This window comes from Eubalaena glacialis, chromosome 4 (genome assembly GCF_028564815.1).
Source record: "Eubalaena glacialis isolate mEubGla1 chromosome 4, mEubGla1.1.hap2.+ XY, whole genome shotgun sequence".
NCBI lineage: Eukaryota > Metazoa > Chordata > Mammalia > Artiodactyla > Balaenidae > Eubalaena > Eubalaena glacialis.
In genome coordinates this window covers 27,878,127-27,894,117 of record NC_083719.1, presented here as the reverse complement: position 1 = coordinate 27,894,117, position 15,991 = coordinate 27,878,127, and the positions used below count along the sequence as shown (strand labels likewise).

At 39.9% G+C, this 15,991-nt stretch overlaps 1 protein-coding gene across 4 annotated transcripts in view; it reads left to right on the top strand.

The window, feature by feature from the left end:
• The window catches only part of ADAMTS12 (ADAM metallopeptidase with thrombospondin type 1 motif 12), a 404,015-nt gene that overhangs the window by 367,731 nt on the left and 20,293 nt on the right, over positions 1–15,991 (top strand). For all 4 annotated transcript variants that reach the window (XM_061189166.1, XM_061189165.1, XM_061189167.1 and 1 more), the window contains 2 exons: positions 612–755; positions 11,098–11,257. In XM_061189166.1, the coding sequence (XP_061045149.1) occupies positions 612–755; positions 11,098–11,257 (304 nt within the window). The remainder of the gene's footprint in view (positions 1–611; positions 756–11,097; positions 11,258–15,991) is intronic.

Sequence of the window (15,991 nt, the reverse complement as noted above, 5' to 3'; positions counted from 1 at the left end):
CAGACAGACACTAGGAACATGTTTTGGTGATTAGACGAAGCTACCTAGATTTGGAGTTAATACAGCTGGGCCTAATTGTTGCTACCAACTTTGTGATGTACTGCAATAAGCTAGGCCTTGTCTCAAGTAATGCTGAACCAGTGATAACCAAACTGATTTTTTAATCCCCACTTGAAATATTCAGTAATCATGAATATTTATTCAGTAATCATGGGAATTTCTGCTCTAAAGATAGGTTATATTTTATACTATATACATGTATATCTTTGTAACTTAATAATATGTCATAGTAAAAAGAAAAAATGCTTGTTCCAGACTTACTTGAAACATTCATTTTTTTTATTTCCAAACTGAAAAAGGAAAAAAAAAAACCCTCTTACTAAATAATTAGGGGGCAATGGGTTGACATACAGGGTGTGGAACTAGAGATGAACTGTCAAGTATTTTTTCTAAATAAAGTAAACATTTATTCAGCATCTACTGAATATTCACATCTGCCAGATGCAGTGTCAGGCACTGAAGATACAGTGAAAAAAGACATGTCCCTACCCTTTATCTCTGAAAATGACACCATGTGATTTTTACCTGACTTTGTCCCTGTTGTGGACCAGTGTTCCAGGTCATGTGGAGGCGGAGTTCAGAAGAGAGGAGTGACTTGTCCAGGAGGCCTGTGTGACTGGACGAAAAGGCCCACATCCATTGCACCCTGCAATGGGCACCCTTGCTGTCACTGGGCCACTGGGAACTGGGACCTGGTAAGAGTCAGTTATAATCTCTTTCGTTTATTTTTTTAAAATAGCATTTGTTTTCTTTTGATTTTAAAAGTCATATATAATCTCTGTAAATGTTTAATGTATCCATTGATTTAAAAGTGTGTTTCTATATATTTCAGTTCTGTATTTTACTTTTCTGCTCTCTAATACCTCTAAGTCTGCTAAAACTTGACCCATGGCTGACATGGTGGTCAGTGTTAACTGTCCTGAGTTCAGAAGAGAAAAAGATCAAATACTTTCAAAAGAGAAAGGATCAAATACCGAAAACTAGCCCAGAGGCACAAAGCCTAAGGAAAAGTGATTTGGGGTCCTAACATCTTGGATCCTCCGGCTTTTTGCAGAGCAAATAGGAGTTGCATGTGCCCTGAAGCTTGAGGCTTAGCATGATTTAGTGAATTTCAGGTCTCTTGTCAACCTGCAGATTATCAGTTTGCTAGATGGCCAGGATGTTTGATGGAAGGACAAATGAAATAGTTAAATTGTAAATGAGAGAAAGATTTATGATTCTTACAAAGTTTATTGTAGAAATAAGACCATCAGTGACACTGAAAATAAAAAAATTCTTCCATGGACAGATTCTTCCATCACTCTGACTTATTGTATCCTAGGTTCTCTAGAAAATAAAGCTAAGGCAAAATCTAATACTTTATAAGGAAATACAATGTCAGGGAAGCAGGAGTGATAGAAAAGAGGAAGGAGGCAGGGAAGGAGGAGAATCAAGTATGAGGTGGTGCATTACCAGGCTGACCATTTTTCCTAACTGACCACTGCTTGGTGTCAAGAGCAACTGATTGCCTGCTCTCGAAAGAAGGTCTTTTAAAAGCTGTTTGAACTACTGTCTCTTGGAGCAGTTTGTCCAGAGGCAGGAAGAGAGGAGATTATCTACTGGCTCCTATCTCCCAGGATTGTGTAAAAAGTCTCCCCTTAGATGGGTAGCATCCCCCATTGTCCTGGGTTATTTATGTGTGGGCAGGTCGCACTGTGTCTCACATCTCATTGGCAACAAGAAAATCCATTGTCAGGGTAAGAGGCACACAGCAAGGGCATGCATGAGGTGCAGGCCTATGAGTTGTGCTTCCATGAAGCTGGTTGCCACCTCAGCTGGGGCCCATCAAAGGCCAACAGCTGGGAGACGGGTGAGCCAAGAGGATCCGATACACTAACCCCTCAACTATTAATATTTTTTAAAGTAACTTGTTCTTGTGTAAGTATATTTTGATGGTTATAATTATAACAGAGGCTAATGCAGTATTTTACCAAACATAATGTCCCAAGATATTTTTAGGTTGCTATGTTCTTAGCAATTGTCATTGTTATAGTTGTGTAGTTATACCTGCATAGCCATGATCAATTTGAATGCTGGCATGTACTTTTTTTTTTTTTTGGCTGCATTGGGTCTTCGTTGCTGCGCACAGACTTTCTCTAGTTGAGGCTAGCGGGGGCTACTCTTCATTGTGGTGCACGGGCTTCTCATTATGGTGGCTTCTCTTGTTGTGGAGCACAGGCTCTAGGTGCGCAGGCTTCAGTAGTTGTGACACACGGGCTCAGCAGTTGTGGATCACGGGCTCTAGAGCACAGGCTCAGTAGTTGTGGCACACGGGCTTAGTTGCTCCGCAGCATGTGAGATCTTCCCAGACCAGGGCTCGAACCCCTGTCCCCTGCATTAGCAGGCGGATTCTTAACCACTGCACCACCAGGAAAGTCCCGTGGCATGTACTCTTAAAAAAGGCTCCTGCTGGTGCATCCAACTCAAGGTTGTATTGGTCTCTTCCCACTCAAATCCAGGAAGAACAAGATGACTCGTTATTGCTAAAGGAACATTGTACATTAATCAGTTAGCCTGCAACAAATAAAAAATACATATTTTACTATCTTTATAGCTTAAAAAATGCCTAGTAGACAATGAAGAATGACATCAACCATTCCCTTAGACAGAACCCATAGTATTTTCTATGAATGCCCTATATGCATTGGCATCTAATGCTGATTCATGATGAATTGCCAAAGGAGATTCTGGTGTCTGGGCAAGCTTCTGGTTATACATTCTACTAAGCTGTCTGCCAGGTCCAGGACCAGTTTTCACCCTACCCCCATGGGTCATGTGAACAACAGAAAACAATGTCATACAGTTGTATTATTTTTCATATGAAGAAAATTTGATTTATATTTAGGCATCTTACAATATCTCCCTTGGAAATATACTTTATTTCCTATTTATTGGAGGTTCATTTATTTCTAAAACCAATTTTCCTCATCCATCTTTGATTTCACAACCTGAAAAAATTGTACTCAACAGATAAAGATGTGTTTCAGAATTAGGCTTTTCATAAATACCCTGGAGCCCTGTGTAACAATTTTAAGCATCACTAATCAAATCAAATGTGACCATCAGAAAAGAAAATTTGATATACTTTGAGCTGTCATGAAAATGCTATAAATTTGGGCCCATTCAGGGGCACAAAATCCTATAGATTAAAAACTACAGATAAATATTTTTAAGTGTCACTGTCAACTCCCCGAGGCTCTAGTACCTTATCATTCGTTGTAAAGGAAATTTGGATAATGCAGTTTTCTTTCTGGCAAGAATGATGATGATATCCCAGTAAATATGACAATAGTAATGATGTGTGAAACAGAAGCTCTCAGGGTACACACTGAGAAGAGGAAATTGTCAAAAACATTCCCATTTTCCTGTAAGAATGCAGGCTGCTCCTCATTTTGACATTTAGGTAATGTCAGTGTTAGGTAACACTGAGGTTGTAAATTGTGAAGTTTTGTGTGGTTGTTCTTTAGCCAGATTTCCAGCGCATTTCTTTGGTTATAATCATCTGTATGAAGTTAGAATAGAAAGTATTAAAATCAGTGAGAAACTTAAAATCCATAGACTATCTGACCCAGTAATTCTACCTTTAATAATTTAACCCACAGATATACCACCAGATGTAATCCTAGATGACTATAAAGAATGTTCATTGCCATCTTGTTATAATAGCAATTCCTGAAAATAATCTAAATGTCCATTGATGGAGGAACTGGTTAATTTATTAATTTATTATGGTACTACCCTTTTAAGAATGAGGTAGACCTGTATTTCTGAGATGTAAAAATTTCCAACAGCAGAAGTACAGAATTTCCTTAGAGGGAGGTAGAAGTAGCAGTCCCTTGGAGGTGGAGATGAGTTAAAGTTTCCTTGGAAGAGCCATGTACTACTAATTCATCAGTTGTGCATATCAAAGAATAGGGGGCAATGGAGGTGGCTCCACCTACCAAGCCAGCCTTTAGGATTGTCCTTGACCTCATTACCTATTATTAAGCGAAAAGGAGAAGTTACCAGAGTTCAAGTAAGACATATGGATGGATCGAATATATACATTTGCCTCTGTTCCCCAAACTCCATTAAACAGCCAGAAGAAGAAAAAAAAAAAACAGCTAAAAGTGGCACAAACCCACAAAGACAGAGGAGAGGACAGGAGACAACACAAAGGGATGGGGTCAATATACTTTTGGAAGATAGAATTAGATAGCCAGCTGTGTCCTGGGTTTAAGTGGTGGCTTTACTTTCTAATGTAAAACTGACTGTGCCTTAGCATCACCCTGGGGCAGCTGGTGGTGTCCAGGAGAATGAATGTCTGCTCCAGATTTAGATGCCTATTTGGGCTTTTATTTGGTTTGGGGTATTCCTGTCTTCTGCTCTGCAAGTTGGGGGAAAAAAGCTAGTGTCCCAGGAGACTTGTGCCACAGCTTGTTCGCAGTTTACACAAACTTGTTCACATTAAAGCTCCAAGCAGAAACTGATTGGCAAACTCCAGCTGCAGCATATGGAACTTCTAGATGTTCACTACCTTGAATGGGTGTCAGTGCCACTGAACCATGGGGGAGAGGAGTCGAGGGGCGGAGCCACGCTCTCCCTCTTCCTGGGAGAGCGATGGTCTAAGCCAAGGGCCGGTGAGCTTGGGGGCTTCCTCTCCTCACTCCTGCAGAAAGGGGGCAGTTAGGACCCCTCTTAAGCAGTCTTCTGTTTCTTACCACTAAATTGGTTTCCTTTTTCATCCAAAAGTTGGAACTCCCCAAATATGCTGTAGAAGCCAAATCTGAATTCTGAGATTTTGAAATATCTTAAACCACGAGAGAAAGTCTAGTTCTGTCCCACCTCTGAGCAGCAGGCCATCTGTCCGTTCCTCTCCTCTGAGTCAGACAGCTCTAGCAGGCAAGGTTACTTGGCTAGTTCCTAATGCACCGATGGGAGCCATCCCATTAAGAACGACTTCTACTCAAAACATGACCCTCTGGACATCAGATGCCTCATTTAGCAGGAAAAGGCATTGATTGGATATATTTATGTGACTGTGGGCATTTGTGGCTGTAGAGTCCTTGACCATAACGTTATATGTAATGGGAACTATCTTATAAATCTGAAAAAATTAAGTTTTTATTTTCTAAAAAAAAAGTAGATACCTAAACTTACAATTGACTTAGTAGCATGTCAGAGAAAGCTAAAAACTGTCTATAGCAGAGATTTCCAGGTACATCTGAAGGCAGAGGTGAGGGTAAGGGAAAATGGGAGTTGGTTGAAAGTTTGTAAGAGAAGCAGTTGGATCTTTAGAAATTTTCCTACATCCCAACCATAGCCTGGAGGTCTTCTCTCTGATACCTTGGAATCAGGCATAGTTGATCAGGGCAAAAGGATTAATTGTCTCACCAGTGATTAAGTGATGAAAATACACACAGTAAATAGTGTGATATCCCCCTCCCCGACTGAGCTCCACAAAGGCAGGGGACCAGCTTAGCCTCAAGAGGAAAGCAACTACATAAGAGACCTCTTCCTGCTCACCTTATATAAAGCCATGTCTCAACACCTGCCACCCATGGAACATCCAGTCAGCTCATTGGTGCTTCATCTTAAATATACATAGATAGCATTTCTGGACATTTGAGAAAACCTATCACACCAAGAACAAAATAACAAAATGAACAGAACAAAAGGAACTCCAAGGAATAGAGACCATGAAAGAAATGAAAGAACTCCTCATAAAATATATATAATTAGTCTCTTTAGAGAAATAAGAGACTGTATCCATGAGCTAGCTTCTGATTAAAGGTATATAAAAAGCATATAAGGAGAATATAAGGAGAATTTAGAAATTTTTAGAATAGCAAAAGTGAAAATTCAAACATAAGATTGTGAAAATAATGTGAAGAAATCTCTCAAGAAAATGAGGACAAAGACAAAATGCGATAAAAGATACGGAAGTTAGAGGATCAGGCCAGCAGGCACAACATCAAAATAATAAGATTTCAGAAAGGGAGGATGGATGGGATTGACATGTATACACTGATGTGTCTAAAATTGATGACTAATAAGAACGTGCTGTATAAAAAAATAAAATTAAATTTAAAAATTAAAAAAAACTAATAAAAAAAAAGGGAGGATGGAGATAGAATAGAAATGAGGAAATTATCAAAGAATTAATACAAGAAAAATTTTCCAAAACTGAAGGACATGTGTCTCCATGTTCTTCATTAAATGCTATGAAAAAAGGGAAAAAGTCAGAGGAGAGGAACATCTGATTCTACAACACCCGAAAACAAATCTTATTTTACATGGTTGTTCCAAGAATTGAACTCAAGGATATTGCCTGTGTACTTACAGTGCCTGACATATATTAATAGTAAGTGCAAGAAAATTATTAAAGGACTTCCCTGGTGGCACAGTGGTTAAGAATCTGCCTGCCAATGCAGGGGACACGGGTTCGAGCCCTGGTCCAGGAAGAGCCCAAATGCCACAGAGCAACTAAGCCTGTGCACCACTACTACTGAGCCTGCGCTCTACAGCCCACGAGCCACAACTACTGAGCCCGTGCACCACAACTACTGAAGCCCGTGCGCCTGGAGCCCATGCTCCACAACAAGAGAAGCCGCCGCAATGAGAGGCCCGCGCACCGCAGCAAAGAGTAGCCCCTGCTCACTGCAACTAGAGAAAGCCCGCACAGAGCAAAGACCCAATGCAGCCAAAATTAAATAAAGAAAGAAAGAAATTTATTTTTTAAAAAAATTATTCAATTGAGATGCTTGTATTAGTTTGTACCAGTTTTAAATCATCAAATGGTTTCTTCATTTGATCTATGTTGGTTGAGTGATAACACTAACAGAATCCAGTCTTCATGTGTCTATTTTATAGCTTCTCACAGAGAGTCTTTGCTGATCATCTGCTGAGCTCTGGGAATCAACTTTTCCAAACAGGCCAGTTTAAGCTGAAGAGAAGCATCCAGGACTGAAAGAGGATAGTGCAGAGTTCAGTGTAGGGTGCAATCAATTCAGTTGCTCGGCAATCTTAGCTTATGGCTAAGCCCCAACTAAGCCCCAACCCTATTTTGGGTGTCCAGTTCTGCACAAAGATCCCTTATTTGTATTGGATACAAAGAAATGGAACTGAGCATTAAGAGAGTTACCTTGTCTCTAAAACCCCAAACTCACAGCATTACCACAATTAACAAAACCCAAATCAGTAACCATGCTTCCTGCTTCATCCTCTAATTTAATACAACACAAATTCATGCGTCTTCTCCGTCACAAGTTATTTAAATTAGCTAATAAATGCACGGGCAGTGACCTCTCTGCTTATTTTTGTGCTTGGCTTGGAATTAGCTCTTCCATCTTTTTTGTTTGTTTGTTTGTTTTGTTTTTTAAATTTAATTTTTATTTTATATTGGAGTATAATTGATTTACAATGTTGTGTTAGTTTCAGGTGTCCAGCAAAGTGATTCAGTTATACATACACATATATCCATTCTTTTTCAGATTCTTTTCCCATATAGGTTATTACAGAATATTGAGTACAGTTCCCTGTGGGTCCTTGTTGACTATCTATTTTATATATAGTAATGTGTATATGTTACTCCCAAGCTCCTAATTTATCCCTCCCCCCAGCCTTTCCCCTTTGGTAACCATAAGTTTGTTTTCAAATCTGTGAGTCTGTTTCTGTTTCATAAATATGTTCATTTGTATCACTTTTTTAGATTCCACATGTGATATCATGATATTTGTCTTTCTCCGTCTGACTTACTTCACTTAGTATGATAATCTCTAGGTGCATCCATGTGGCATTATTTCGTTCTTTTTTATGGCTGAGTAATATTCCATTGTATATATGTACCACATCTTTTTTTTTTAATCTAACTTTTTTTTAAAATTGGGGCATAGTTGTTTTACAGTGTTGTGTTAGTTTCTGCTGTACAGCAAAGTGGAGTTCCCTGTGCTATACAGCAGGTTCTCATTAGTTATCTATTTTATACATATTAGTGTATATATATCAATCCCAATCTCCCAATTGTCCCTACCCACCCTTTCCCCCCTTGGTGTCCATATGTTTGTTCTTTACATCTGTGTCTCTATTTCTGCCTTGCAAACCAGTTTGTACCATTTTTCTAGATTCCACATATAAGCATTAATATTTGTTTTTCTCTTTCTGACTTACTTCACTCTGTATGACAGTCTCTAGGTCCAACCATGTCTCTACAAATGACCCAATTTTGTTCCTTTTTATGGCTGTGTAATATTCCATCGTATATATGTACCACATCTTCTTTATCCATTTGTCTGTCGATGGACATTTAGGTTGCTTCCATGACCTGGCTATTGTAAATAGTGCTGCAGTGAACACTGGGGTTCATGTGTCTGTTTGAATTATGGTTTTCTCTGGGTATATGCCCAGTAGTGGGATTGCTGGGTCATATGGTAGTTCTATTTTTAGTTTTTTAAGGAAACTCCATACTGTTCTCCATAGTGGCTGTATCAATTTACATTCCCACCAGTAGTGCAAGAGGGTTCCCTTTTCTCCACACCCTCTCCAGCATTTATTGTTTATAGATTTTTTGATCATGGCCATTCTGACTGGTATGAGGTGATACCTCACTGTAGTTTTGATTTGCATTTCTCTAATAATTAGTGATGTTGAGCATCTTTTCATGTGTTTTTTGGGCCATCTGTATGTCTTTGTTGGAGAAATGTCTATTTAGGTCTTCTGCCCATTTTTTGATTGGGGTTGTTTGTTGTTTTGATATTGAGCTGCATGAGCTGTTTGCATATTTTGGAGATTAATCCCTTGTCAGTTGCATTGTTTGCAAATTATTTTCTCCCATTCTGTGTGTTGTCTTTTGTTTTGTGTATGGTTTCCTTTGCTGTGCAAAAGCTTTTAAGTTTGATTAGGTACCATTTGTTTATTTTTGTCTTTATCTTCATTACTCTAGGAGGTAGATACAAAAAGATATTGCAGGGATTTATGTCAAAGTGTGTTCTGCCTATGTTTTCCTCTAAGAGTTTTATAGTATCCAGTCTTACATCTAGGTCTTCAATCTATTTCGAGTTTTTGTGCAAGGTGTTACGGAGTATTCTAATTTCATTCTTTTATATGTAGCTGTCCAGTTTTCCCAGCACCACTTATTGAAGAGGCTGTCTTTTCTCCATTGTATATTCTTGCCTGTAACAACCTTGTTTTACAGAGGAAGAAAAAGAGAGGTTGAATGAGATCCAGGACAATGTGTAGTGAGTGAAAAAGCCCAAGTCTCCTGAATTCTGGTCCAGTACCTCCAGTACCCTTTATCATATTCTGGCTTGATTAATTTCCCTTGTTCTTCCCTCTGTCCTCTGTTGCACACTTTTATTTATTCAGGATCAGTTGAGTAGTTATTTTCTTACTTTTCTCATGTCCATATCCATGGAAAATTTGATGTGAATTCACTGAATAAAATTACCTTTAGGTTTAATCAGAGTAATCTCTGACTTTATAAAACAGGCATAAAGTTCCATGCTGATCGCCTTGCTCTAGGCTTTATGAAGAGTAGAGTAAAATAAAGCAGTGGATGTTAAGAAAAATTTGATGTTTCTCCTCTTATCCCACATTGTAGTTTTATGGGAAACAGGGTTTGGTAACAGTATTCTGAGTTTCAGTGGTGTCCACTGTGGGTATTTTTTTAAGTCTAGTAATCTTGTTGACCAATAATATTTCAAATGGCAAATGGGATATTTAGGGCCTGGAGATTTTTCCAGAATTTACCATGCAGCAGTCTTTTTCGGCCAGTCAATGGGTATTTACTGAATGGTCAGGCTGCGTTTAGCACTCACCTACTTACCGTGCAGAACAAAGAAAGAGGAACTGGTTTTTGCCCTCTGGGAGATTTTGATTATGTAAGACAGATGAGGCGAAAAGTAGTAAAACATGAAATAGAATGTAAACCATAAGAGTATATGTGGGTCACTATAGCCAAAAGGCGGAAGCAACCCAATGTCCATCAACAGATGAAAGGATAAAGAAAATGTGGTATCTACATACAATGGAATATTATCCCACCTTAAAGAGGAAATTCTGACACATGCTATAACATGGAGGAAACCTGGAGACATTATGCTAATTGAAAGAAGCAAGTCACAAAAGGATAAATATTGTATGATTCTACTTATAGGAGGTACCTCAAATAGTCAAATAGACAAAAAATAGAATGGTGGTTGCCAGGGACTGGGGCAGGGTAGGTTGCGGGTACAGAGTTTCAGTTTGGAGAGATGAAAAACTCCTAGAGATGGATGGTGGTAATGATTACAGAACAATGTGAATGTATTTAAGGCACTGAACTGTATAGTGAAAAAATGGTTAAAATAGTAAATTTTATGTTTTATATATTTTACCACAGTAAAAAAAATTTTTAAAGAGTGTATGTATATATGTATATATAGTAAATTCAGACACAGTTTCTTACATCCCCAGGATGGTTTCCCAGGCCAGAGAATCTCCCTTCTGCTTCCAGGCAGCCACATCATGACATTACATGAATCTTGTCTGTTAGGTGGCTTGAGGCCACACATGGTACAGCTAGGTCCGTTCCAAATTCCCTCTCCATTCCACCTTGCTTTTCCTCTCCCTCTTCCCTTTTGATCCTCTCTCAGCTTTCCTCGTAGCTCTGTCCCCTCTCCTCACATCTGACTCCCAGCCCCAAATCAAAACCAGTTCAGAGAAACTGGATTGCTGAGGCACCAGAGTCCAGATATGAAATTTTTTTCTATTTTGCTTGCAGTTCAACCTCTGTCCACATTCTTCAGAGAACCCAATTGTAAATTAAGCCTAATTCAGTTCACACAATCTGTAATATAAACTCTTCGTAAATTTACATCTCCAAATTATTAGTGCTTTTATTCTATGACTCCTTCAAAAAGCCTTGTGGTGATGGAGGCTTGCCCCTATTTGACAACCGTGGGGTTAAAGCAGTTATGCTGGAGTTCCCCTGGTGATCCTGGGGGAGAATTCTGACTCTCTCCCTGTGCCCCTCTCTTCCAGTGCACTGCATCCTGTGGAGGTGGCTTTCAGAAGAGGACTGTCCATTGTGTTGCCTCAGAGAACAATAAAACTGAAGACCAGGACCGATGCCTGTGTGATCACGAACCCAGACCCCCAGAATTCCAAAAATGCAACCAGCAGGCCTGCAGGAAGAATGCTGGTAGGTGAATGGCTTTGCTCAGGGGGACAGAGCTTTTCATAAATAAGTTGTCCTGCATGACTTGATTTGTGGGTAGTTTTAGTCCCCTTTTACAGAGCTAAGAATCTTAATGCTGAAGAGGCCAGCCAGCTCCCCTGGGAGCCATCTGTCTGATTCCGTGAAGTTCGACATTAATTCCTTGAGGGATTATCTCATCCATTTTCCTGTCTCAAAGCATGTTTACACTGACTTCATCCCATACAAATGAGAATCACTTCCATTTTTTCAAAGATTTCTGAGAAATGCTCTAGCCTTTCTCGGGAACCCAGTCAAGTACTGAATGGACCTTTCTATCAATCTTGCACTGCTGTCTGAGGTCAGGTTCCATAGAAACAGACTCTGAGGTGCAAACTTGTGTGCAAGGGATTCATTAAGGAAGTGCTCCCAGGGAAGATAGCCAAGGGAGAGGGAAACAAGACAGAAAAGGGAGGAAGCACAGCCGGGCTGCCATCTCAGGCACATTCCTAGCTTCAGCCTGCTCCCACAGGGAAGCTCCAGGGTGAAAGTTATACCTCAGAGTTGTCTGCTCTTGAGGCCAATGAGCTGAGAGTTCACATACCCACACCTTTCAGCCATTGGCCAACAGCTACCCAGGGAAAGTGGATTTGCAGGTATTTAAGGCTCTCTACCAGTGGTAGTCTTCTTCCAAAGATTCTTAAGGATGAGAGGTAGTGAATCCTGCTGTTTATTAATCTGCTTCTCACCTCCTTCCAAGCGCTGAGGGCTGGCATTCAACAGAGACTGCTGTCAGAGTTAATATCCTGGGAAGAGTTTCCCTAAGGATTGTTTATTTACAAATCATGTATTTATTTAACAGATATTTGCTGGGCACTTACTTTGTGTTAAACATAATGTCAAACAAGGAACAAAATCACCAACCAGTGAGATACTGATCAGGGCGGTAAGGGTGTTATGACAGCACTTGGGAAGGGCATCATATGTAAACTGGGGAGAGGAGGAAAGGCCGCCAGAGAAAGTGAAGGATGAGTAGAGAGGTCAGGGGAGAGGTTCCAGGAGCAGCTTTCAGTGTCTGCAGTAAGCAGGAAGAAGATGATGTCATGGCATGTAAGTCTAAATTCAGTACACAGTTCAAGGGGAGTTAGGAAACAGTAGGGCTAGAGGGGTAAGCTGCAGCTAGAGGATAAAGAGCCTCATGAAGCAACGCCGATGAGTTTGGACTTTATCCCTAGGGCAGAAGGGAGCCATTGAAGTATTCCAAACAGGGGAGTGATGATAAGAAAGTCATGCAGGCTGCACTGTGGAAGATAGAGAAAGGAACCAGTTCGGAGACTACAACTGCACCCCAAGCAGGAGATGCACGTGGCATGAACTAAGGCAGCAGAAGCTCAGATAGAGAGAAGTGAGTGGATTCAAGAGCTACTTAAAAGAGACACCAGACAGGACTTTGTGCCGGGGAAAGAGGAGGGAGAACAAAGCCCTGATTTCCGACTTGGGCAGCTGAGTAGATGAGGCTAACATTCTGTGAGAGACGAAGCCCAGGAGTGGGTTTGGGACTGGGGAAAGGTAATGCATTCCGTTTGGGACATGTTTGTTGAGGAGCAGATAAATCATTTCGGTAGGAGTGGTCTGTGATTGGTTTTTACACAGGTGCAGAGGTCAGGAGAGAGGTGTGGGTTGGAAATCCTGAACACAGTACACTGAGGGGAAAATGCTTCAGGTCTAATGATCCCATGCAACTTCTTTCTGACCAACTTGCATTTGAGGCTGGCTATCATTGACCTTACTTGAACCTCCAAACAGAGCTACCTAGGGCTCATTTTCAGAGGTATTATTAAGTTTTAGCCTTCCAGACTCTTGCTACTCAGTGTGGGCCCTGGACTAGCTGCATTGGCATCACCTGGGAGCTTGTTAGAAATGCAGGATCTCAGGCCTCACCCCAGACCTACTGAATCAGAATCTGCATTTAAACAAGATTCCCAGGTAATTTGGATGCACGTTAAAGTTTGAGAAGCACCCTGTTCTATTTTTTTTAATTTTATTGAAGTATAGTTGATTTACAATGCTGCATTAATTTCTGCTGTACAGCAGTGATTCAGTTATACCTTTACATATTCTTTTTCATATTCTTTACCATCATGGTTTATCACAGGATATTGAATATAGTTCCCTGTGCTACGCAGTAGGACCTTGTGTTTATCCATTCTATATATACTAGTTTGTGTCTGCTAATCCCAAACTCCCAATCCTTCCCTCCCCCATCCCCCCTCCCCCTTGGCAACCACAAGTCTGTTCTCTGTGTCTTTGAATCTGTTTCTGTTTCATAGATAGGTTCATTGGTGTCATATTTTAGAATCCACATATAAGTGATATATGGTATTTGTCTTTCTCTTTCTGAATTACTTCACTTAGTATGATAATCTATAGGTACCTCATTGTAGTTTTGATTTGTATTTCTCTAATAATTAGTGGTGATGAGCATCTTTTCATGAGAAGCACCCTGTTCTAGACCAAGGGGTCAATTTGGGACACTTCCTTTCATGTCATCTCATCACACTCTTTGGTACCATGTTTTTAAAATGCTGAGAGTATAGAATCCTTCTAAGCTGTGATGGTTTTTATATAATTGAGGCAGCAACACAGTCTTGGTTGACCATGGCCAGTGTTATTGTTTTGTTTTTGTCTTTGGCCGTACCACATGGCATGCGGGATCTTAGTTCCCTAACCAGGGATTGAACCCGTGCCCCCTGCAGTGGAATTGCGGTGTCTTAACCACTGGACCACCAGGGAAGTCTCTACTGGTTATTTTTAAATTATATATACATTGCACTGCCCAGCAATAAGACAGTTGAAGACAATTTTCAATCATCAAAATTGGGTTAAATGCATATCTGGTATTTTTTACATTGAAATCTCACACTGAAGAGATGATGACTAATGGTTAACTGACAATGGATGTAAATAAAAATGAATTCCACTCACCAAAAATTATCAGGGCAACAAAAGGTAATTACAAGTTTCTCTCGAAGACAGAGTCATGCTTAACTCATATAGAAACAATAGGAAAGAGCAGCTGCAAGAAATTCCTTGATTTAAAAAAAGCCAACCACCCCCCCGACCCCTGTACCCTCTAAAATGCTTTGAAAATAAGCCATTCAATGCCTAGATTCTTCTCAGCCAGCCAGCCATCACAGTAAACATGCCCCCATGCCCATCTTGTAAAATCAGGTATGAATTCATGTAAGGTTTGTTTTCCTCCAGGCCATTTTACTTTCTTTAGGTGCCGTCTAAATTGTTAATGACTTAAAATCTAAATCAGAACTACTGTTTCCATAGTGGGGGCTATAGAACTCTTTCCAAGCATATGGGTTAAAATAACATCAAAATATACAAACAGCTCATGAAGCTCAATATCATAAAACAAACAACCCAATCAAAAAATGGGCACAAGACCTAAATAGACATTTCTCCAAAGAAGACATACAGATGGCCAACAAATGCATGAAAAGATGCTCAACATCACTAATTATTAGAGAAATGCAAATCAAAACTACATTGAGGTATTATTACCTCACACCAGTCAGAATGGCCATCATCAAAAAACTCTACAAACAATAAATGCTGGAGAGGGTGTGGAGAAAAGGGAACCTCCTGCCCTGTTGGTGGGAATGTAAATTGATACAGCCACTATGGAGAACAGTATGGAGGTTCCTTAAAAAACTAAAAATAGAACTACCATACGACCCAGCAATCCCACTACTGGGCATATACCCTGAGAAAACCATAATTCAAAAAGAGTCATGTACCACAATGTTCATTGCAGCACTGTTTACAATAGCCAGGACATGGAAGCAACCTAAGTGTCCATTGACAGGTGAATGGATAAAGAAGATGTGGCACATATATATACAATGGAATATTACTCAGCCATAAAAAGGAATGAAACTGAGTTATTTGTAATGAGGTGGATGGACTTAGAGTCTGTCATACAGAGTGAAGCAAGTCAGAAAGAGGAAAACAAATACTGTATGCTAACGCATATATATGGAATCTAAAAAAGCGGTACTGATGAACCTAGTGGCAGGTCAGGAATAAAGACGCAGATGTAGAGAACAGACTTGAGGACACAGCAGGGTAGGGGAAGCTGGGACAAAGTGAGAGAGTAGCACTGACATATATACACTACCAAATGTAAAATGCATGGCTAGTGAGAAGCTGCTGCATAGCACAGGGAGATCAGCTCAGTGCTTTGTGATGACCTAGAGGGGTGGGATAGGGAGGGTGGGAGGGAGGCTCAAGAGGGAGGAGATATGGGGATATATGTATACATATAGCTGATTCACTTTGTTGTACAGCAGAAACTAACACAACATTGTAAAGCAATTATACTCCAATAAAGATATTAAAAAACAAAGAAAACAAAAGGGCAACATGCACCCCAATGTTCATTGAAGCACTATTTACAATAGCCAGGACATGGAAGCAACATAAATGTCCATCAACAGATGAATGGATAAAGAAGATATGGTACATATATACAATGGAATATTATTCAGCCATAAAAAGGAACGAAATTAGGTCATTTGTAGAGACGTGGTTGGACCTAGAGACTGTCATACAGAGTGAAGTAAGTCAGAAAGAGAAAAACAAATATCGTCTATTAACACATATATGTGGAATCTAGAAAAATAGTACAGATGAACCTGTTTGCAAGACAGAAATAGAGACACAGGTGTA